General features: G+C 42.1%; 1 protein-coding gene across 1 annotated transcript in view; it reads right to left on the bottom strand.

Moving 5' to 3' along the window:
- Positions 1-25,340, bottom strand: part of LOC131415203 (O-acyltransferase like protein-like) — a 69,217-nt gene that overhangs the window by 31,641 nt on the left and 12,236 nt on the right. The window contains 6 exon segments of the mRNA XM_058556619.1: positions 281-326; positions 944-1,037; positions 5,557-5,627; positions 5,630-5,697; positions 18,863-18,941; positions 20,628-20,767. Of these exon segments, the coding sequence (XP_058412602.1) occupies positions 281-326; positions 944-1,037; positions 5,557-5,627; positions 5,630-5,697; positions 18,863-18,941; positions 20,628-20,767 (498 nt within the window).

Below are 25,340 nucleotides of genomic sequence, written 5' to 3'. Positions count from 1 at the left end.
TTGATCTTTGGACTTGGTCTCCTTCACCTATGAACTTTGACTTTCCCTAACAGAACTGACCTGAGGTTGGTGCCCACACTGCCTTGCACAGAATATGCTGCCCCAAGCCCAGGCCCCAGAGATGCCAACCCCTGCCCCCAGTCCTGTTATACAAAGGGTTGGGGGAAGGGGAACTTAGACATCTTTAAGAAACCACACGCTCCATAAAGCCAGCATTTCGCTTCAAATGGCATCCCTGCTGCTCTCCCAAGAAAGAACCACTCGCAAACCACATCCCTACCGGCCAAGGCACAGGTATGAAAACAGAGGGGCACGTGGCACAGCCGCTAAGGGTGCGGGCCGTAAAGTTAGACACTCCTGGCTCTGAGTCTAGCTGTCATTATTAGCTCTGTGTCCCCTGGCAAGTGAATTAACTTCTCTGTGACTAAATTTCCACATCTGCAAAATGGGAATCAAAGTAGATCTTATAATTACAGGATTATTGTGAAGAACAAATGAGATAATGTCACAGCTACTACCATCACTATTTTAAGCCCCATTGCTTTAGAAATGGTTAATCCTTCTACTTAATTCATTCCCTTCAATTTTTTTTGAAATTTAATTTAACTCATCCTAAGAGCCAACTAAGTAGCTGGAATTGTGAAATGGGAGCCTCCCAAGCTCAGACTGGCTCCAAGAGAGTCATATTTTCTCCTGGATGTAGCTTGATGCCTTAAACATTGTGGGCACCAGAAGTCCTTGCAGAATTAAAACTTATTTACAAGCGAGATCTGGCTTATAACCAAGCTCTGGAAATCCAAATCAATTTCTTAAATAGAAGTATGTAATTACCTAACATTCTGAGGTTCCAGCCATAAATATGAGTTTTTCCATTGGAGTCGCTCTCGTAGGGTCCTGCCTGAAGGCACGAGGCTCACCCTTTCATTTAGATGAATTCACTCACCAGGAACTGGCTCTGCCCCAGCACAATCAGCAGGGCCCGAGCCACCAGGCAACCTCGTGTCCTGGCTCCCCTCAGCTCCCTGAAAAGCCGCATGCTGCAATGGAGAGACACAGGACCTGGGCTCTGCTGAGTTCTGCCAATTCCTTAACCTCTCTGAACCTCTTTCCTCACTTTTGACTGAGCACAGCTTTTGGCAGTTTCTTGTGAAGATTCGAGAATAGTTTTTGTCAAACTTCGGGCCCAATGCCTAATTTGGCAAGCAAGCACTGAATACATTTTGCTATGATTATTATTTTTTTCCATCTAAATCCCATATGTGGGTGAGCCTAACTAGCAGCAGCTTGTACAATTGTCTGAAAACAACTGGTCTATAGAGAAGACAGCCTCTTTGAGTCCCATTTCACTTATTTGCAAATGGAAAGTGTTATAAGCCACAGGGGAACGGGAGGATTGGATGAAACAATGCCTGTGGTCAGTGGTGCTCAAAGCGGGGGTTCCCGGACCAGCCGCTTTAGCATCACCTGGGAACTTGTTAGAAACGCACAGTCCCAGGCCCCACCCCCAACCTACTGAATCAGAATTTTTGGGGGTGGGGCCCACAGGTGATTCTGGTGCTTACCAAACTTTGAGAACCACTGGGTGTGAAGGTGCCTTAAAAAACCTTGCAGGGGCCGGCCCGGTGGCACAAGTGTTTAGGTTCGCGCACTCCGCTGCGGCGGCCCGGGGTTCACAGGTTCGGATCCCGGGCGTGCACCAACGCACCCCTTGTCAAGCCATGCTGTGGCGGCATCCCATATAAAGTGGAGGAAGATGGGCACGGATGTTAGCCGAGGGCCAGTCTTCCTCAGCAAAAAGAGGAGGATTGGCAGATGTTAGCACAGGGCCGATCTTCCTCAAAAAAAAAAACCTTGCAGCCACTTTGGATTCTCGTAATTATTATTACTGTGAACCCACCTTAAGCAACGGACCACAAAGCAAGAGACCTGACCTCCAGGGGCTGAAATCCATAGCTATTAACTTCATGAAAATGTCCTCAAACCTTCACTCATATTTTTCTCATCTAAATAGTAAAGGACAGGCTCATGTCATGGAAAACCACTCTAAGCAAGTACAATGATGATTTGGAGGATAAAGAACCAGGAATCTGAAATACCCAATTTGACTCTAAAATTCTAGAAGATGCGGTGGTCTTGTGTTGATTTGACTCACTGGTGAATGTAAAAATGAAGAGAAAAAATGCTGAATCTAGGGGTCTCTCCACCTTGATTTTTATTTCCAAACATTTAGAAATGTAATATTTTACTCTGATGGTATTAAACAAACAAAAATTGCTATAGCAATGGAACACGGAAAACCCTGATTTCGAGGCCACAGTTAAATGTGGCTGCTGAAAAAGCTAACATAACCTTAGTGTTCGACCACAGAGTCTTATTTTGGGGGAAGAACCTAAGTTTCAGTGGCCAATTCCTGATACCACACCAGGTGTGCCTGCCCTAAATTCTGTGATCCAATCTTAAAATGTAGGGCTGTGGGTTAGCCTTCCACCCGATGATAAGCAGTGGTGAATTTGAAGACTGTAGGCTCACCCTCAATCTGACAATTAGAAGCATGTAACAGGTCCCTGGAAGCCAACTGACCTCAGTGAGGTCAGTGTAGCCCAAGTAAGAGGTCTTGGCCAATTAAAACTCCTACCTTTTCCTCCCTCTCCTGCCTTAAGTGAAGAGGATGAGGAAAAGAGCAAGAAATTAGGAGAAGGTAAGCACACATTATCTCATTTAATTCCTTCAACAAATCCCATTCTATGCCCCCATTTTACATATGTGGAAACTGAGGTTCCTAGAAGTCAAATAACCTGACTAAATGCAGAGATAGAAACCAAGGCAGGTTTGATTGGGGACTGCTAAGCATGTGCCCATGCCCACTCTGGAACATTCTACATGGCCAGGAAGCTGAGAGAGTTCTTGAACCATGTCATGTGAAAAATAATTGAGGGGTTCTGAGACGGGGGAGACCAGCATAACTGTCCTCAGTATCTGACGAGCTATAATAGAAACAAGAGAGTAGATTTATTTTCCGAGGCCCCAGAGGGCAAAACCAAAACTCACAGGTAGAAATTACTGGGCATTAGGGACTGACTAAAGTCATGTGCCAGTTGACAGGGATGCATTCTAGAAATGCGTCATTAGGCAATTTTGTCTTTGTGCAAACGTCATAGAGTGCACTTACACAAACCTAGATGGTACAGCCTACTACACACCTAGGCTATATGGTACTAATCTTATGGGACCACCGTGGTATAGGTGGTCCGTCGCTAACTGAACCATTGTTACGCAGCGCATGACTGTATTGTGCAGAAGCCTAACAATGAACACTTCCCATCATGATGGGTTCAAAGGCCGCCGGGCTGGTAGATGGCTTCCGATTTGAGAAGGAGGTTGCACAGGAACCTCTAAGCCTTCTCAGCTCTTATATTATATCATCTTTATGCAAACATATTTTTTGTTGCTTTTCTTGTTCTTGGGGCTTTTTGTTGGTGTTGCTACTGTTTTTGTTTTTGCCTGAAGACCCAAACAGGATCTGATAAAATCATCACTATGCCTTCCACTTTGGACGTGTTCCCTGATTTTCCTTAACAGCAAAGTTATTACATATTCATATTCTTCTGGTCCATTCATTGAAATTTTGTTTTATTTTTATTCCCCTAGTTAGAGTAAGGGAAGGACAATTGTGTAGACCTATGGAGGCTCTGCCAAAAATTATTCCACGTGTTTAAAGGTATTTGCATGACGAGACTATTCTTGTTTCAGAATATACACGTGTGTGTGTTCTCTTTGCCTTGCCATATGAGCAGGTGGAAATGAAGATAATGTTCTTCATTTTTAACTAAAACACAACACAATGTGACTCATTGCTATCCAGCCTCTCACTACACTGTGCCAGGGTTCCATCTCTTTCTGTGCAGTGTTTTAATCAACTTGTGTTGCACATTCGCTCCCCTGGCTTTGATTTATATGTAAATCATTTACCTTGGTGATGCCAGGAAGGTTCTCTGAGTCGTCTGTGTAGCTGTGACACTGAAAATAGACACTGTGATCATGGAATTGTTCCTTAGAGGATTACTATAGTGAAACCCAAGCTCTGTTCTGACCTCGTCTTTGAGTAGCACAAAAACACACTGGATAATTGTACCCAAGAAATAAAGCAGCATTTTTCGTGACCTCGCCTTAACACACTGATGGTAAACAAAGACCAGATTGTGAAGAGCAGAGACCCAACCTCCACACTGGCCTTTAGAAGCTGTTGGACATTCACCAGCCTCCAGCACTGTAGGAATTATTTTCCAATTGTGTACACGTCTAAACCACCTCTCATGAGTTGCCTTAGTTTATTAAAATGCCTACCTTTTCCTCTGTTCAGGGTTCCTGACAGTGAGAGATGGGCCAGGCAAGCTGTCCCTTGGATTCTGTCTCTTGTTCACCACTTTTCGTCTCTCTCAAAGGCAGACTCCCGTAACTGGCCCAATGTGCCTCATGTGCAGGTGATGCTCCGGGGTCTGACCCCCACCCTGTGGCTGCCACATAGACAGTTCCAGCCAGAGGAAGGGCGAGGCCCAGCAAGGTGAGAAACTTGCAGGGAGCAGACACAGACATGTGACCAAATCTTACTTCACACCAACACCACAGCAAGATGCAGAGAAAATAGCTCAGCAAAAACAAAACCACTTAAGGTCCCTACTAGAATATAGGTAAATCTTCAACACGTTTAAGGGTTAGAAGTAGTTTTCTAAGAATAAATAAATGAAAGAAATTACAAAGTGAAAGATTAATGGATTTCACTAAACTCCTTATTATAATTGTAAAAAAAATCATAAACAAAAAGCAATGAAAACACTGAGGAAGATACCTGGAGCTGATGAGACTAAGGATTCATATCCTTCATCTATGTAATGAACTTTAAAAATCCGTAAGAATCCAATTAACACACACATGGAAAAGGGTGTGAAGGGTATGAAGAGCAGATAAACTTAGAAAAAAAACCTTCATTACCAATTTTTTAAAATGTAAATTAAACCAATCTATTTATCTATCAAATTGGTACTATTTTTTATACAGGTCACTTTTGATGCTGGTGACAGTGATGAAATAGACATGGACATCTCTGACTGGGGACATATAAGTGAGGTTTTCAGGAAAGCTCATCAAATGACTCAAGTACAGGCCAGCAATTCTACTTCTATGGGTTTGTCCTCAGGAAAAAGGCAAGATGCAAACAAGAAGTTAACAGGCCAGACTATTTGTGGGAAAAGCAATGCCTCAAATAAAAGAAATTAATCTTTAGTGATCACATGATAGGAACAGGAATATCTGGGGACAGGATACATTTCTCAGTGACTCTGAAACCCAATCACTTTTGGGTGTGGCCAGCCTTCCTCTTGAGCACTTTCAAATTTTCTTGTTTAAGATAAATGGTGATCTCTCTGCACAGAGGCAGCATTGGCCAGACACCATTCAATGAATGGAAATTAAATGGCTAAGTGTAGTTGCTGAGTGGAAGTTGATAAAACATCCCTGACATATACATCCCAACCGCGTACGTCAGATGCTCATACTCACAGACACACGGCGACAAATGTGTCGAGAGGGAACATTCCAGTAGCACATCTTGCCACACCCCCACCAGACGAGAGGAAGAATTTATTGTAAAGAGAGAGACAGAAGGGGCCAAAAATGAAGCATTTCTGAATCTTAAAGTATCTACCAAGAGGAAAAAAAAACAGATTGTATTAATAATACTTCACTTTGCAGTAAACACTTGACACTTGTTCAGGAGCTTTCATATCTATTATTTCAAAACAAAACTTTGACATTAAAAAAGGCAGCTGGGGCCGGCCCCGTGGCTTAGCGGTTAAGTGCGCACGCTCCGCTGCTGGCGGCCTGGGTTCGGATCCTGGGCGCACACCGAGGCACCACTTCTCTGGCCATGCTGAGGCCGAGTCCCACATACAGCAACTAGAAGGATATGCAGCTATGACACAAAACTATCTACTGGGGCTTTGGGGGGAAAAAATAAATAAAATCTTAAAAAAAAAAAAAAAAGGCAGCTGGCCTAAAGCCCCAGTAGATAGTTGTATGTCATAGCTGCACATCCTTCTAGTTGCTGTACGTGGGACGCGGCCTCAGCATGGCCTGAGAAGCGGTGCGTCGGTGCGCGCCCAGGATCCGAACCCAGGCCGCCAGCAGCGGAGTGCGCGCACTTAACCGCTAAGCCACCGGGCCAGCCCTGGCAGCTGGCTTTTAATATATCTGATTGACAGATGGGGAAAATAGGGCACAAAGATGCTGAAACTCACAGAACTAGGAACTCAGCCCAGCTGGAGGTGGACCACTGGTCTCCTGAATTCTCAGTCCGCCCAGACTCCTGCAACCTTTCCTAGAACACAGCACTGGGAACGACAGTCCTAAAACAGTGCCATTGCCAGCTCAAATCCATTTGTGAACAGGTCCCCATGAGAGAGATAAAGGTAATATGTGATGGGAAAATATGATGGGAGCCCACAAGCTGGGGAAAGGTGCCGTCTGAAGTTGAAGCTAAGAAGCACCTACTTAGGACACAGCTAATTAGTCACTTCAGGAAATAGTTTGTAAAGATATTAGTGGTAAGACTAGGGCAGTGGTCTCGAACTTCAGCGTGCCTCAGAATTAATTACCTGGAAGTCCTGATAAACAGATTGCTCCCCACCTCCCCTCCCCGAAAGCTTCTGATCCAGTAGGTCTAGGGTGCGACCTAAGGGCTTGCATCTCTGACAAGTTCCCGGGTGCTCATGCTGCTGATTGGGGAGCACACTTTGAGAACCCCAGGACCAGGGGACTTAGCAAAAGATGGAGGACACAGCATGGTTTAATAAAACAGCAACCCCAATTATAAATAACAAAAAATGCTATTTATTAGGTGCCACTAGGTATGAGACATTTTGGTCATTATTTCTATTCTATTCTATTCTATTCTATTCTATTCTATTCTATAACCCTACAAGGAGCTGTTATTTACCTTATTTTACATTTAAGGAAAATTTGCCTTCGATAAGTTCATGAACTTGAGCACAGTGGTTAAGAATACAGGTTCTGCAGTTTGGGAGCCTGCATCCATCCCTTACTGTATGACCATGGGCTAGTTACTTATTCACTCCACGCCTCAGTTTCCCCCTTGGTAAAAAACTCTACCTCATAAGGTTTTTGTGAAAACTAAATGTAGCAATAACTATAAAGCACTTAGAAAGTGCCTGGCATACAGTAAGAGCTCAATAAATGTTGATAGTTGTCACTATTATTGCTGCTAAGTGGCCAGGCCACAACTCACCCCAGGTCTGTATGAACTCGAAGAATGTGCTCTTTTTATTTTCTCGTGCTACCTCATCTCACCACACTACATTGACTAGACTTGCATTCAGGAGCCTAGGGTTTGAGCCAGCTTGCTGTGTGACCCTGGGCAAGTCACTCCACCTCTCTGGGTCTCATTTCCTCATCTGCTTAACAAGGAAGGGTGAGTTGGACACAGCGTATCCTAATGTCCCTTCTACCACCAATACCCACTATTCCCATGAGTCTGTGACCAGAGGGTTTCTGAAATGTCCAAATAGGCCACTAAAGATTGATAATATGGGATTAATTGTGATTCTTAATTAAGGGTGGAGACAGGAAGGAGCTGTATGTGTGTCCTCAACACTGACCAAGAGGAGGGTGCTCGATCAAGTTGGTGCCCACAGGGGACACGCCAGCAGAATGCCTCATTGTCCAATTCCATTCCCTCTGAATTGATGCTCCTCGAGCTACTTCCTGCTCCAAAAGTACTTCCTACTTTTGAATTTCAAAAAAACCTCTTCCACTGAAAAAGAAGTGTACTGAGCAGCTGACATGTCTGTTCCCCTTGGAAGTGCTATTTCTAATTTTAAAGGAATCAACAGGCATTTTGTTTTGTCAATCAACCACTCAGGAGCCTCTGGGCAGTGTGAACCTAGCCTGATGACCCTGGATGAACTGAGAAAATCAGCTTCCCAGCCTACAGAGGAAGCCCAGCCCCGCCCCTGGGGTGACCTCCTGCAGACCTCCTGCAAGGCCACGGCAGCCAGAGTCTTCCTTCATAACCTTAAACTGCACAGCATGTATTGGAGGCCACAGGGAAATCCTAAATCAAGATGTAAAAGCTTTGTAATTTACCTACGCTGTTGAAAAAAAATTTTTTTTAATTTAACTTAGGGCCCTACAGGCAATAAAAAGTCTAAGACAAAAGAATTAAGAATAAAATGATAAAGTATACCTCTGGGCCTTCCGATTAAATTTCCTTCACCTTCCATTGTTTTTAAAAGTGTACTCTTTGTTAGATCTGAATCCTCCCTTGCCAGGAAGCACAGGCTAAAGGGCAGCTGGAAAATGTAGCCCGGTCTCTCCAATGATGGCCTCTCTGCATCTAAATCATAGAGGAGCTGCCTCCCAGGCCCCGAAGGCAATTAAAGCATGTCACAACAGACTTCACCTCAGCGGCCCCGGGGCAATCCCTTCCCGCAGGGTCAGCAGTTTGCTCCTGGATGAAACCTGACACTTTGAGCAACAGTGTCCAGACCCTGAAGGACTCGGGAGACCGGGGTCTTCACTGCTGAGTGGGCAAAGCTAGAAGTCGATAATTCCTGCATACCATGAGGTTAACACCACCTCCTTAACTCCAAAGCTATTCCAGGCTGCTTACTTACAGAATGACCTTGCTAGTTCTGCCCAGCCCCATCATCATATTCACTTTGTAGTTTGGCAGTGACTTTTAAACCTCTAAATAGCTCTGGCCCAACCCTGAAGCCAGAACAATGCTGGAAGAGTGTGTGTGTGTGTGTGTGTGTGTGTGTGTGTGTGTGTGTGTGTTGGGGAGGTAATAGAAAGAGTTGGACTTGGTTACACCAAAGGCATCATCAGCTTTGGCCTCCAGTCTTCAGTGCATCTCTTACATTTTGGGCCTGGGGCAAGAGTGCACGGGTGCCCCCGCAGGACACTGCCATGGCTCCAGCTCCCAGCCCACCCCTCTTCTCTTCTCATACTCTGTTCCTACGCCACCATGCTCCTTACAGGCCAGTGTGTGGACAACCTAAGCTCTACCCCCTTAACTCCACCCCCACTGCAGTCACTCCTTGGACGGGGCGGGGAGCCAGCTGGGCAGGGAATTCTGGGATCCTAGACACTCAAAGCATGGACTGGAAGAGAAGGCACAGGCTCCAGTGGGCATGTCCCCTTGGCCCTACAGACATCCCATCCCATGGGGAAGACACAGCCGGAGGAAGGCCAGAGGAAGGGGCCCTAAAGTATGGGGCCCAGGTCAGGGCCATCCTTGCCTATGTCTGGGCTCTGCACTGTGGACCCCTCTTCCCCTTCTCACAAAGTGCCCACCCTCTTCTCATGTTGATCACAAGACTTAGGAGAGGAAGAGAATGAGTAGAACAGAATTGAGCCCTAGAGGTCCCAAAATCAAGTTCAAAGGGACTTGGAAAAGGGACTGTTATGGACTGGATTGTGTCCCCCCAAAATTCATATGTTGAAGCCCTAACCCCGGTACCTCAGAATGTGACTGTATTTGGAGGTAGGGCCTTTAGAGGAGTGATTAAGTTAAAATGAGGCCATTGAAGTGAGCCCTAATCTAGTCCAACTGGTGTCCTTATAAGAAGAGGAAATTTGGACACAGACGTGGGCACACAGTTGGAAGGTGGCCTTCTACAAGCCAAGGGGAGAGACTACTCAGGAGATACCAACCCTGCCAACACCTTGATCTTGGACTTCAGACTCCCAGAACTGTGAGAAAATTAATTTCTGTTGCTGAAGCCCCCCCAGTCTGTGATATTTTGTTAAAGCAGCCCGAGCAGACTAATACAGAGACTCACCAAATCCCTGTGCACAATGCGGCAGCACTTGGGCTGGGAATGAGGCCAAGACTCTCGGAGGGTCTGTGGACAGCTGGGTTTCCTGGGCTTGTCCCACCTCACCCAGTGACCGAGTCAATGTCCTCAGGTCCCAGCAGCACTGAGGAGAAGCACCCACACCCGGCTCTAAATCCTGCCATAGGAAATAAACCAATTGACAGCCCATGCACATTCAATCAACCTTAAGTGTCTACACTGTGCCAGATTCTAGGTCTACACAGGGGAATATGAAACCTTTATTTGAAACCTTTATTTGATCTCTTTCCCACCCACATCTCGCCACGACACCCCCCTCACTAACAGGCCAGCTCAAGCCCTTGCTATTAACTTCCCCTTTTACCAAAACATGTGGCTTTCTTCCCCTCACGCCCCAAAGCTCCTGGACATGTCTGCCTGTCCCTGCATTCCAGGTGAGACTGAGCGTTTATTTCCTGACAGTCTTCCCAATAGCTGCAGGCACACATACTTTTTTTGTAGGTTTCTCCAAATGAGTAACTCCCAATTCTTCTGATTCTCCCCCAGCACACACATGTGGTGTCTCACACAAAGGCAGATATAAAAGTGCTCAATAAATATTTTCTGAATTAAACTGAGAACAGAAAATGGTATTCTGTGAAATGTTTCGGATTCCTTTTGAGACCTTAGTCAGAAAGGCACTTCTGTGGGTTATTCTCGGAGTTGTTATTAAAATAGCTCCATTTTCTCAGTCGGTGCTCAGGGAATCCCTGAAAGAGAGCAGTGGTGGGGGAAAATCACCCTTGCATTCTAGCACCATTGTTCTACAATATAGGCCTCATGACTCTAATTATAATAGGCAAAGCAAGATGGAATTAGCCTAATAGTGCTAAGAAAGAGGACAGTTGACAGCTGAAGGGAAGGAACTATTAAACACTGATTGTAAGCAACACAGTCCTTATTGCTTTGGGCCACTGCAAACTGAGACAGTGTGATCACCATATAATGTCATAAAATTTCCAGCAGGACAGGAGACAGACTGAGAATGAGCCTCTAAGAATGGAAATATATAGCCCTTCAAAGTTGAGTCTGGATAAAATTTGCTAACTCAGTGTTAACAGACCCTTAAACCAAGAGCCTTCTTTTTCAGTTCTGTGCTATCCCTGTGACCAGGTAAGGTTGTTTCCCTCACAATTAAACTTCAGTGGGATTTGTCTAACTTTTATCAGGCACTTTCTAAATGCAGGACCCTAGGCTAAGTGGCTGTGAGTCACCTCCTTCCTGACTCCCTAGCGTGTTTAAGGACCTCAGATAATTTAGCCAAAGTAGGAACTAGGTATCAGGTAGCATTCTGGTTTGAATTGTGTCCCCCTAAAAAGGTTCAAGCCCTAACCCCTGGCTGTGAATGTGACCTTATTTGGAAATAGAGTCTTGCAGATGTACTCAACTTTAGACGAGGTCATACTGGGTTAGGTGGGCCTCAAATTGAGTATGACTGGTGTCCTTACACAAAGGGGGGAAATTTGGACACAGAGAAGAACATCACATGATGACGGGGCTAGAGACAGGAGTGATGCATCTCAAGCCACCTAGTTTGTGGTACTTTGTTACAGGATCCCTAGGAAATGGAACACTGTAAGTAACACCGAAATACTCAGATATGAATCGTTAGGAAACTAGCCTATAACTGAGTTTGTGATCATCGCACCCAAATTTTATCTAGGCTCTCAATACTCTGGTATTACATATTTTCATTCTCAGGAACTCACACAAAGTCTTTTGGTTAAAATTTTGTACATCCTATGGCAACCACACTGCAGTCTTTTGCCTAAAAGCAATACGTTCTGACCTGCCCAGAATCTTTTTCTCTCTCCCTGCAATACTGGGCTCCTTTCTTCTTGGCTTGTCTGCTACAGTCTCCACGTGTCAACTCCCTCCCCTCTTGCCCCAGATGAGTGAATTCTGCACAAACGGCTTCTGCCGGCTATGGCTGAGCTGGTTGCCCCCACATCTGTAGGGGAAATATTGGCAACTCCATCAAAAAGTTTTAAGGAATTGCTGACAAATCCTTTCCAGATGGGAGCATTTTCTCTTGGGCAAAGACGCTCCCATTTCTATCTGCTGCCTCTGTGAAGAAGCTGGAGAAATGCCTCAGCAGTGAAGACTAAATTCCACTAACATATCCACCCAGGTCAACTCTGCTCGCTCTAATCAGGGCCCTTCCTTTTTCCAGTTCCTCCAAGAGAACCATCAAAATATCTTTGTATTGATAATAGTTTCTAACCTTCCATTTTATTCTTAAACAATACATTTTGTGTGTGTGTGTGTGTGAGGAAGATCAGCCCTGAGCTAACATCCATGCTAATCCTCCTCTTTTTGCTGAGGAAGATCAGCTCTGAGCTAACATCTATTGCCCATCCTCCTCCTATTTTTTTTCCCCCAAAGCCCCAGTAGATAGTTGTATGTCATAGCTGCACATCCCTCTAGTTGCTGCATGTGGGACGTGGCCCCAGCATGGCTGGAGAAGCGGTGCATCGGTGCATCGGTGCGCGCCCTGGATCCGAACCCGGGCCGCCAGTAGCAGAGCGCAAGCACTTAACTGCTAAGCCACGGGGCCGGCCCCCATTTTATTCTAATATCAACTCTGGCTAATAAGCTTAGCAATAGCCAGAAAAACTAGGCTAACTGATAAATCTCTTAAATAATAATGAACAGTAACTCATTAGATGTAGGGAGATATTTATTCACTTGAAATGCTAATGTAATAATAACTCTGCAAATTTATCTTTTTTTCTAGGATATTTATGGCTTATCCAACAAGAATTGAAACTTAAATTTGATTGTAACAATTGGTTTTCTTTTTAACAGCACACAAATATTTGGCTAGATAGATAGATAATGTACCCGAAGCTGTAGGGATAATCGTAAATTTAGAAGACAATTTAAGGTTATTGAAAACTAACTGCAACATCAACACTTAAAAGAGGACTTTTAATAATGTGTGTGATATTGTGATATAATAAGAAATATATATTTGGTCTTCATACCCAGTTCCTGGCACAAAGCTCTTAAAGCCCTTGGAATTTCCTGAGTGATAGAGGTATTCATAATAAGCCCCTTTCAACCATACTTGAATTTAAGCTAATAAGCTGACTCTTGGAGGATGGGAGCTGGTTGCCAGAGGAACCAACCTTGTGATTAGAGAGTTGGAACTTTCAGCCCCATGCCGAACCTCTGGGAAGGAGAGAGGGGCTGGGAATTGAGTTAATCACCAATGGCCAGTGATTTAATCAATCATGCCTATGTAATGGAACCTCCATAAAAACCCTAAACAAAGGGGTTCAGAGATCTTCTGGGTTGGTGCATACATTAAGGTGCCAGGAGGGTAGTGCACCCAAGAGGGCATGGAAGCTCTGTGCCCCTTCCCACATACTTTGCCCTATGCATCTCATCCATTTGGCTATTCCTGAGTTTTGTCCTTTATAATAAGCCAATAAAGTGTTTCCCTGAGTTCTGTGATCCATTATAGCAAATTATTAAACCTGAGGAGAGGATCATGGGGAAAAAATCAGGGTTATGTGAACCTCTGATTATAGCCAAGTGGGACAGAAGTGTGGATAACCTTGGGACCCACTACCTATGACTGGCGTCTGAAGTGGGGGGCAGTCTTGTGGGACTGAGCCCTTAACCTGTGAGGCCAGCACTCTCCCAGAATTGCATCATGTGAGGGGAAAACCCACACATTCAGTGTCAGAAGGGTTCTGTGTGTAGAGACACAGTGTTTTCCTTTTCATATGTTATGTTAGTTCTTATTTGGATAACCAGATAAATACGGAAGACACTAGTGGTAAAAATTTTAGGCTTTAAAGGCCCTCATCCCTGAGAAAAAAAGAGAAAGGGGATTCAAAGTTTTGAATGAGGAGGAAAACAGGTCGACAAAACCAGAAAAATTGCAGTCCTCTATCAAAATAGATTAGCGAACACTTAATTATAAAACCAAAGATCAAGGGAAGGTAAGCACCAAGCATAAATATAACCTCACCATGTTAAACACGAACTCACAACACAAGAAGGAATAAGATGTGACAACAATAACTTAGAAGGGGAAGAGGAAAGGGATCGAATTGACTTAGTCTAAGGAAATAAGAGGGCATCAAAAAATGAACTATCATATCCACGAGATTTTTTATACAAACCTCATGGTAACCACTAACCAAACAATCAGAGCAGAATCACACATGATAAAGAAAGAGAAAACTAAGAGAGCCACCATACAGAACTACCAAACTGCATTGGTAGTCCGAAACACATGGGATGAGAAAAAAAAAATGCAAATGAACTGGAAAAAGAGTGATAAAATAACAACAACAGGCCCCCATATATCAATAATTACCCTAAATGTAAATGGACTGAATTCTCCAATCAAAAGACACAGAGTGTTGGGATGGATTAAAAAACAAGACCCAACAATATGCTGCCTCCAGGAAACACATATCAGCTCTAAAGACAAAGACAGGCTCAGAGTGAAAGGATGGGCGACAATACTCCAAGCTAATGGCAAACAAAAGAAAGCAGGTGTTGCCTTATATCAGACAAAGTTGACTTCAAGATAAAACAGGTAATGAGAGAGAAAGAGAGGCAATATATAATGATAAAAGGGACACTCCACCAAGAAGACATATCACTTTTAAATATATGTGCACCCAATACAGGAGCACCAAGGTACATAAAGCCACTATTAACAAACCTAAAAGGAGATATTAACAACAACACAATAATAGTAGAGGATCTTAACGCCCCACTCTCATCAATGGAAAGATCATCCACACAGAAAATAAGTAAGGAAATAATGGACCTAAATGAAAAACTACATGAGATGGACTTAATAGACATATACAGAGCTCTCCATCCAAACACAGCAGATTACACATTCTTCTCAAGTGCTCATGGAACATTCTCAAGAATAGACCATATGTTGGGAAACAAGGCATGCTTATATAAATTTAAGAAGATTGAAACCATAACAAGCATCTTTTCAGACCATAATGCCATGAAGTTAGAAATCAACTACAAGGAAAAAACCGGGAAAGTGACAAAGCTGTGGAGACTCAACAACATGCCACTAAACCACCAATGGGTCATTGACAAAATTAAAGGAGAAATCAAAGCATATCTGGAGACAAATTAAAATGAAAATACACCGTACCAACTCATATGGGATGCAGCAAAAGTGGTCCTGAGAGGGAAACTCATAGCAATACAGGCCCACCTTAACAAACAAGAAAAAGCCCAAATAAGCAACCTCAAACTACGCCTAACAGAATTAGAAAAAGAGGAGCAAACAAAGCCTAAAGTCAGCAGAAGGAGGGAAATAATAAAAATCAGAGTAGAAATAAATGAAATTGAAATTAAAAAAAAACAGTAGAAAGGATCAATGAAACAAAGAGCTGGTTCTTTGAGAAGATAAACAAAATTGACAAACCCTTAGCCAGACTCACGAAGAAAAAAAGAGAGAAGGCTCAAATAAATAAAATTAGAAATTAAAAAGGAGAAATTACAACAGATACCACAGAAATACAAAAGATTATAAGAGAATACTATGAAAAACTATATGCCAACAAACTGGACAATCTAGGAGAAATGGATAAATTCCTAGACTCATACAACCTCCCCAAACTGAATCAAGAAGAAATAGAGAACCTGAATAGACCAATCACAAGTAAAGAGATCGAAACAGTAATCAAAAACCTCCCAAAAAATGAAAGTCCGGGACCAGATGGCTTCTCTGGAGAATTTTACCAAAGATTCAAAGAAGACTTAATACCTACCCTTCTCAAACTATTCCAAACAATAGAGGAAGATGGAACACTTCCCAACACATTCTACGAGGCCAACATCACCCTGATACCAAAGCCAGGCAAAGACAATACTAAGATGGAAAACTACAGACCAATATCTCTGATGAACATAGATGCAAAAATCCTCAACAAAATATTGGCAAACTGAATACAGCAATACATTAAAAAGATCATACACCATGATCAAGTGGGATTCATACCAGGGACACAGGGATGGTTCAACATCTGCAAATAAATCAATGTGACACACCACATTAACAAAACAAGGAATAAAAACCATATGATCATCTCAATAGATGCAGAGAAGGCTTTTGACAAGATCCAACATCAATTTATGATAAAAACTTTCAACAAAATGTGTATAGAAGGAAAGTACCCTAACATAATAAAGGCCATATATGACAAACCCACAGCCCACATCACACTCAATGGGGAAAAACTGAAAGCTATCCCTCTGAAAACAGGGACAAGACAAGGGTGCCCACTCTCGCCTCTCTTATTCAACACAGTACTGGAGGTTCTGGCCAGAGCAATTAGGCAAGAAAAAGAAAAAAAAGGAATCCAAATAGGCCATGAAGAAGTGAAACTCTCGCTGTTTGCAGATGACATGATCTTATATATAGAAAACCCTAAAGAATCCATTGGAAAACTATTAGAAATAATCAACAACTACAGCCAAGTGGCAGGGTACAAAATCAACTTATAGAAATCAGTTGCATTTCTGTATACCAACAACAAACTAACAGAAAGAGAACTCAAGAAGACAATCCCATTTACAACTGCAACAAAAAGAATAAAATATCTAGGAGTAAATTTAACCAAGGAAGCGAAAGACCTATACAATGAAAACTATAAGACATTATTGAGCGAAATCAATGATGACATAAAGAAATGGAAAAATACTCCACGCACTTGGATTGGAAGAATAAACATAGCTAAAATGTCCATACTACCTAAAGCAATCTACAGATTCAATGCAATCCCAAGGACATTCTTCATAGAAATAGAATAAAGAATACTAACATTCATATGGGGCAACAAAAGACCCTGTATAGCTAAAGCAATCCTGAAAAAGAAGAACAAAGCTGGAGGCATCACAATCCCTGACTTCAAAACATGCTACAAAGCGATAGTAATTAAAACAGCATGGTACTGGTACAAAAACAGACACACAGGTCAATGGAACAGAATTGAAAGTCCAGAAATAAAACCTCATATCTATGGGCAGCCAATCTTTGACAAAGGAGCTAAGGACATACAGTGGAGAAAGGAAAGTCTCTTCAATAAATGGTGCTGGGAAAACTGGACAGCCACTTGCAAAAGAATGAAAGTAGACCATCTTCTTTCACCATTCACAAAAATTAACTCAAAATGGATCAAAGACCTGAAGGTGAGACCTGAAACTATAAAACTCCTGGAGGAAAATATAGGTAGTACACTACTTGCCATCAGCCATAAAGAGATCTTCTTGAATTCCATGTCTACTCAGACAAGGGAAACAAAAGAAAAAATAAACAAGTGGGACTTCATCAGATTAAAGAGCTTCTACAAGGCAAATGAAACCAGGATCAAAATGAATAGGGAACCCACCAGCTGGGAAAAATTATTTGCAAACCGTATATCTGACAAGGAATTAATCTCCATAATATATAAAGAACTCACACAACTGAATAACAAAAAAACAAACAACCCAATCAAAAAATGGGCAGAGGAAATGAACAGACACTTCTCCAAAGAAGATATACAGATGGCCAAAAGGCACATGAAAAGGTGCTCAACATCACTAGTCATCAGGGAAATGCAAATCAAAACCACACTAAGATATCACCTTACACCTGTTAGAATGGCTATAATCACCAAGACAAAAAGCAACAAATGCTGGAGAGGCTGTGGAGAAAGGGGAACCCTAATCCACTGCTGGTGGGGGTACAAACTGGTGCAGCCTCTATGGAAAACAGTATGGAGATTCCTCAAAAAATTAAAAATAGAAATACGTTATGATCCAGCTATCCCACTACTGGGTATCTACCCAACAAACCTGAAATCAACAATCCAAAGAGGCTTATGCACCCCTATGTTCATCGCAGCATTATTCACCATAGCCAAGACATGGAAGCAACCCAAGTGCCCCTCGACTGATGATTGGATAAAGAAGATGTGGTATATATATACCATGGAATACTACTCAGCCATAAAGAAAGACAAAATCGTCCCATTTGCAATAACATGGATGGACCTGGAGGGTATTATGTTAAGTGAAGTAAGCCAGAAAGAGAAAGACAAACAGTGCATGATTTCACTCATATGTGCGAGATAAACCAACACACACACAGATGAAACTGTTTGGTGGTTACCAGGGGCTGGGGGGATGGGGGGTGGGCACAAGGGGTAGAGGGATGCACTTATGTGGTAACTGATAAACAATAATGTACAACAAAAATTTCACAATAAAAAAAATTTAGGCTTTAAAGCTTTTCCTTTGAAAATTTTGAAAGTCTTAGAAGAAATCACAGCAGTTTCCAGGTGGACTAAAATGTATTCATTCTGTGTGGCTAAGGTCAGAAGTGATTGTAAGGCCACAGGGAGTCAGAGCCAGACTGAACTTCATTGTCTATCCATCTCTGTAGAGAGGAAGAGACTGGAACACGGGGAGATTAAGTGATTTGCCCAGGATCACACAGCTGGGATGTGACAACCAAGACCAAATGCTGGGCTCTTAATGCTAATCCATTACAACACAGGGCTTCCCACGATCCTGGTCCAGCCTTCTGGCTTCGGCAGCTGACAGATTTCCACACATGGGCCACAGCAGAGAACACTCACAATATGGAGACCAGATACCCGCCTCCTTTCTTCAGGCCTGACCAGGCAGCTGAGGGTGAGGGCAGATTGTTTGTTTAAATTTTTATTACACAAAGATTCAGCTCCTGCCTTCTCTCTACTGTCTTTCTCCTCCTTCCTTCCTCTTGCCTTCCTATTGCACCCCCCTACTCTCCAATCCCTCAGAACTCCATTAGTCTTGGTTTAGGGGATTTGTCAGGATGAAAGGTTGGTTCATTCCGGAAGGAATGGCCTTTCTTGGCTCCAGAGAGTTGGGGTTTTTCAATGTTTATGCTGAGACAAGCATTTCACTGGGTTTTCTTTTGGACCTACCCAGCTGAGACAGCGCAGTCACATCGTCTTCAGCACAGGAATCAGGGACACACACGCCCACACTGTAGTCAGCTCCATCCTGGGAAACACAATGCCACAACGCTCTTTAACATGAGTGTTCATAGAATGTATGCATGATCGTTTCTAAGGCTGCTGCTGCACTGCGCATGAATTTTTTTTTTTTTTTGTGAGGAAGATCAGCCCTGAGCTAACATCCATGCTAATCTTCCTCTTTTTGCTGAGGAAGACTGGCTCTGAGCTAACATCTATTGCCAATCCTCCTCCTTTTTTTATCCCCAGAGCCCCGGTAGGTAGTTGTATGTCATAGTTGCACTTCCTTCTAGTTGCTGTATGTGGGAATTGGCCTCAGCATGGCTGGAGAATCGGTGTGTCCATGCGCACCCGGGATGCGAACCCGTGCCGCCAGTAGCGGAGTGCGCACACTTAACCCCTAAGCCACGGGGCCGGCCCTGCCCATGAATTTTAAACAGATCGGGAGAAGGAAGAGAAAGACATTGAAAGAAGAAAAGTTTGCTAACTTTGGCGATGGCTTTTCCGTTTTAGAGTAGTTCAAGTGAATTTGTAGAACATCAGATGCACCCATATTTAAATAAAACTATGCTCCAAGGCTTAATGCAGCTGATTATCTAAAAAGCAGCCGCCTGTGTGGGATAATCTGCCCCAGTGCCTCTCTCCGTCATATTACAGGTCATTCCGAGTCAACACTCCTACAGTTTTCAACAGAATTGCCAAGTTGCCATTTCTTTGTAGCAGGACACAACATATCAAGTAAAGATTTTATTAATAAATCAAGCCAATAAATAGAATGCCTGTCCCAATAAAACAAGATCAAATTATAAATTAAAATTTCTGGGATGCTTCATCTAAATGTATAACTTACATGATTGTGTAGGCCTGACCTTTTGCTCTGATATCAAAACCATTAATCTGCTTTGAAAATGGGATAGGACATTTGTACACACTGATTAAGCCTCAAGCAATCATCATCATAACTCTCAGCAGAACGAGTGGAGCTGGGTGGTAATCTCCCTGTCTCTAGCGGTTAGCCATTGTGAGACCATTTTACAGCGTTAATATCAGAGAGCTTGGATTTCTTATGTCATTTTCTATAATTGTTTTTAGCCAACCAGTAATGTATTTTCTTTTCGCATTGCATGACATGCATAAAGTCTCTCTCTGTATTTAATAGGAGGCTGTGCTGTTCCTAGTTTTTTTCCCCAGCAGTAAAAGAATTAACGTGCTTTAGATAGGGAGCCCTCTGACCTCAGTCAACCGATTTAGTGATGTATTCGTGAAAGTCCTAGCCCATCTGCTAGGATAATCTCAAATTCATGTCTCAGACTCTGTTTCTGAGCAAGGATTGTGGGTAACGGGAAGTCCATCCTCCCTTTGGTATTCCAAAAACTGATAGTGCGTCTGGAGTTAATGCCCAGGAACATCGGCTGGGACTTGACCTTGAATTCCCCACAAAGGTCATCCAGAGGTCTTGCCCCACACAATATCGAAGGAGGAACATCTAAAAGTCGATATGGTTTGTGGACAACTGTCTCCTAGAATATCCCACACTCAGAACATACAAGCAAGTTTCTGCCAACTGTTTAAAATTTAGTTTTAACTTTTTAAAAACATCTTAATAGTTTATTTGTTTTAAATTAAGAGAAGCAATCAGTGGTGTTGTATTGGGTTCCATATCACGACATTCACTTGTCCTTCAGGAGCATGCGCACAGGTCCCCCACGCTCACCTCCAGGATGTGAAGCTTGCAGTACTGCCCCCAGAAGCTCCCCGAGGGGGCGTGGGTGGAGAGGCACTCACTGTAAGATCCCAGCCTGTCCACATTTCCGTTAAGAACATTGCTCCCAAGCTTCCCGACGGAGTCATACACTGAGTTTCAAAGCAAAAGAAGTGGGCAAGGTTAGCTTCCTTGTGTCACTTTCAAATGAATTTATAGGCACTTGGCTCCACCTTCTAAACCTATTAAACTTAAGTGACCAAATAAAGAAGAGAAACAGATATATTCAGATGCCACTCTTGGAGCCTGCATTTTGCATCCACAGCCCCTCTCTTCCTCCAGGAAGAACAGGATGTATGTTATCATGTTGGTTACATGGTCTGTTGCTGAAAAAGATGAAGAGTTTGAATTCTTTTAAAAAAATAAATGCTTTGGGAGAGTAAAAAAATGTAACCAAAAGTTGGTAGCTTTTCTTTCTCCTCCCATACAGCCAAGAGAAAATACTTGTCTTTAACATTTTTATCCAATTTTGTGGGATGTTATTTTGGAGAGAGTTAATTTTTTCTTAACCTTAGGAGCAGAGGAGTGCAGCAATCGAGTTCCACAATTAATGGCACTCTGAGCCCTGGTCTTGCAAAACTCTTCTTGTGTTTGTTTGTGCTTAGGTATGTCCTTCTTTCCTTCATTTTAAATAATTCATTTCCTTCCATCTGTCTTCATCTCTCCCTTCTCCTAATTCCCTCCCACCCCTGTATGTTTGATGTGAATCCTTTCATTTGTAGGTGTTCTTGTTTTGTGTAAATGTATCTGTAATTTATATAAATGACTTTGTGCTTCAGATCTCCTGCTTCTACATATGTCACCTGGTGCTACATTTATACTATGTATGGTGTGACTGTGGTCATCTAATCCAGAGCTTTTAACTGCAGTATAATAATTCATCGCCATCTTAGACTTAGCTATTCCCCCCATGATGGACACATAGATGGCTTAACCCAGAAAAAACATGTGGAGACGGACTCCTCATACATGTCCCCGTATAGACCTACATGAGGATTCTGCTCAGAGATATCCAGCTTCGAGTGGGATTGCTGGATCATAAGGTTCACAAATACTGCATAAATCCCACCAGACTCTGCTCCAGAGCGACGGCCCCAATCTACACTCCCCAGGGATGCCGATTCCTAGCTCTTCTTTGCATTGTCCAGCTTTCTCATTTTGGGTGGTGAATGGATCTAAAATGATAACCAATTCTTGTTTTAATTTTCATTTCTCTAATTACAAATAAGTCAGGATATTTTTGTTTGTCAGTCAGCCATTTAAGTTTTCTGTTCTGTAAAGGACCTGTTTCTATCCTTTGCCCATTTTTAAATGGATTTTCTGTTTTTGATTTGCAAGAGCTTCTTATTATTTTATATATTGGTCCTTGTTTACCTGAGTCACTGAAAATATTTACTCAGTCAGTTATCTGCCAGTGGTTTATCTATGGTGTCCTTCATTGGACAGAAATCCATTCTTTTGAGCCTGCGATTTTTGTTCTAGTCTTCGAACAAATCTTTGTTCTAGTCAAGACTGGCTGCATAATTTGCAGGGCTGATGCAAACTGAAAATGCAGAGCCTTTTGTTTAAAAATTATTAAGAATTTCAAGATGGTGACAGCAAATTACACTTAAAGCAGGCATGGGATCCTTTTAAGTGTGGGGCCGTATGTGACTGCAAAGTTCGCACTGCTATGAAGCCAGTCCTGATTCTGATATCAGAACCATATGGTTTTTATTATTATGGATTTGTAGTATATTGAGTATTCTGCCTTCAGTCTTCTTTTCAAAGTTGAGTCTTTTGTGAACCAAACTTCAGAAAATTTATATTCAGAAAATTTCATAAAATTTCAGAAAAATTTATCGAGCTCCTCAAAATATCCAACTGGAATATTGATTAAAATTGTTTCAAATTTATAGATTATGGGGGGGAATTGACATCATTTTTGTATTAAGCCATCATTGGATGTCATGCAATTTACTCAAAACTTCTTTTGTGGTCTTACTTATAATTTTACATTTTTCCTTGGTAATCTTAAAACAGATTGCATAAACAATTCGTAGATAGTGGCTTGTTGGCTATATTCCTTGGTGTTTTATTTTCAATTATATTTTCCAATTGATTATTGCTGGTGTGGAAAAATACGATTGATTTTTGTAATTTGTTCTGGTATCTGGTGAATCTGCTGAACTTTCTTATTAGCTCTGCAATCTTATTTCTTCCTCTCTAATCCTTGTACCACTTTTTCTTTTCTAGTTTTGGAATCAAAGTTTTAATCACATTTATAAAATGAGTTGGGCAGCTTTCACACTTTTAAAATTTGTAATGTTGACTGCTGGTGTTTTCATGGTCGTTCAGTTCTAAGTATTTTGTGAGTTTGTTTTCAACTTTCCACTATCGTTTTGTTTTTTAACACAAGGTTTATCTATTAATATGTTATTTAGTTTTCATATATATAGGATTTCTCTTTTAGCTCTCCTTTTGCCATTTTGAAGTCTGATGTCTATCTGATTGTCTTTCTTTCTGGAAGTTTTTACAATTTCCTCATTGTTTTTAATATTTTTAATTTTAGCTCTGTCTTGACATACACTCAGATGTAAATTTTCTTTATCAATTTGATTTAGCATTCTGTAAACCATTTCAATCTGACATCTTTTATCCTCCTTTCATTCTGAAGAAAATATTGATATTATTTGTTAAATATTTCCTTCCTCTATTTGTTTTGTTATATGTCTCCTTCTGATTCCTATTATCCAACTGTTGGCATTTCTAGCCTCAAAAGCTCTTAGGTTTTCTTTTTTCTTTTCCATCTCTTTATCCTTTCCTGCTATATTTTGAGAGATCTCTCAAACTGATCTTCCAGCTCACTCATCTTTCTTGTCCTCTATCCATCTTGCTATTTATCCTATCTATTGTGTTTTTTATTTCAGCTGTACTATCTTTACTATCTAATAGTCCCTCTTGACTATTTTTTATGATTTCTCTTTCATAATTTGTATTACCAATATTCTCCTTTATCTCTTTGATTATACTTATTGTGCTTATTTTAATTCTTTGATGACTATCTGTTCCAATAATTCAGATTCATGTAATATACATATTTGTTCAATTCATTGTCATTCTTCTATGTGTTTACTCCTCCCCAAGGATTTAGGTATTTTGGCCTGTGCACTCTTGTTCCCTTTGTTGGGTATTGTGCATTAGGGGGAGCATAGAGGCCCACACTCCAGTTGTGTGCCTCCTCAGGAGTTAAAGGAGTATGGAGAAGAGTGTACCACGGACTCATTGGCAATCTCATTTGCTGCTCTACCCGCAACTCCTTCAGTCTGGGATTTTCCCTCAGATTATCTGAATGCAGCAGCACTGAGAAGACATATTCTCCAGAGTCGTTGATGTGCCAGCCCTGAGGGCGGAGGGCAGAAGAATGAAACCTCAGGAACACTGGTCAGCCCTCAGTGCCTGGCAGATGGAGTGTGAGGGAGCTCTGCCCTGACATTAATGCCTCCGATGGAGGCTGCCATGGCCTGTAGTTTTCAAAGGTTAGCTTGCTTCGGAACCACCTCAAGGGCTTGTTAAAACACAGATCACTGGGCTCCATCCCCAGAATTTCTGATTCAGTCAGTCTGGGGTGGGCTTGAGGATTTGCATTTTATCAAGTTCTCAGGCGATGCCAATGCTGCTGGTGCAGGGCCTCACTTTGAGAACCGCTGTGCAGGCAGTCGCATACACACACAGACGCACACAGACACACACAGACACACACAGACACAGACACCACGTGACCACCTTCAGGATCCCAGAGGCTTCTCACAGTTTTTACATCAGTTTCTCAATCGATGCTTCTCTCTGCTTTCTTTAATGTCTCCAGGATTATTTTAAAAGGGAGCCAGTAGCCCTTGCTAATTCACCACCTTATCAGCAATTCCCTTCTCGTGGGATCCAAGTAGTCATTTTCTTGACTTACTTCACCCAAACTTAAATGTCTTTAAAATTATGAAGGAGAATTAGCTTCAAGAACATAGTAAAATAGTACAGTTGGAGTTTCTTTTAAGCTTGATTTATATGGTCCAGTTGATTGCTTTCCCTTAAAATTACATTGCAAGATCTATTCTGCCAGAGCTCAGCCAGAGCCACACATCATGACAACAATAGCTAACATATGGAGCCTATTTTGTGCCAGGCACTGGTTTGAGAGCTTTCTATCCATTGTCTCATTTAACCCTCACACAACCCTATGAGATTATGAGCAACCATTATAATCCCCATTTTACAGATTCATAAACTGAGGCACAGGGAGGTCAAGTCACTAGCCCAGGGTCACATCATTAGTAAGTGGTAGGACAAGTGAGAAAACTAAAGTACAGAGATAAGTAATATACACAACATTATAAATCTACCTCTTTTTAATTGCTAGCAAAATCAGAGCAGGGTATTCAAACTAGCTGGTAAGGATCAAAGCTGTGTGTTCAAACCCATTTTCATCTGAACCCATAAGCCCTCTAAAATATACAAAATGACCCTGTTTTTATTGGTCAGTTTGGTATATAGGTTCTTCTATGTAACTAAAGATAACGATATTCTTTAGAGTGAGTGGAGAGAAGACCCCAAATACAGCTTGGAGATTAGACAGCTGTTCTTGCATTTCTGTCTTTGTCTTTACTAATAATTGGGTTCCTGAGATTTAAT

Source organism: Diceros bicornis, chromosome 16, assembly GCF_020826845.1.
Source record: "Diceros bicornis minor isolate mBicDic1 chromosome 16, mDicBic1.mat.cur, whole genome shotgun sequence".
Classification (NCBI taxonomy): domain Eukaryota; kingdom Metazoa; phylum Chordata; class Mammalia; order Perissodactyla; family Rhinocerotidae; genus Diceros; species Diceros bicornis.
Note: the sequence above shows the minus strand (reverse complement) of the source record. Positions and strands in the feature narration are given on the sequence as shown.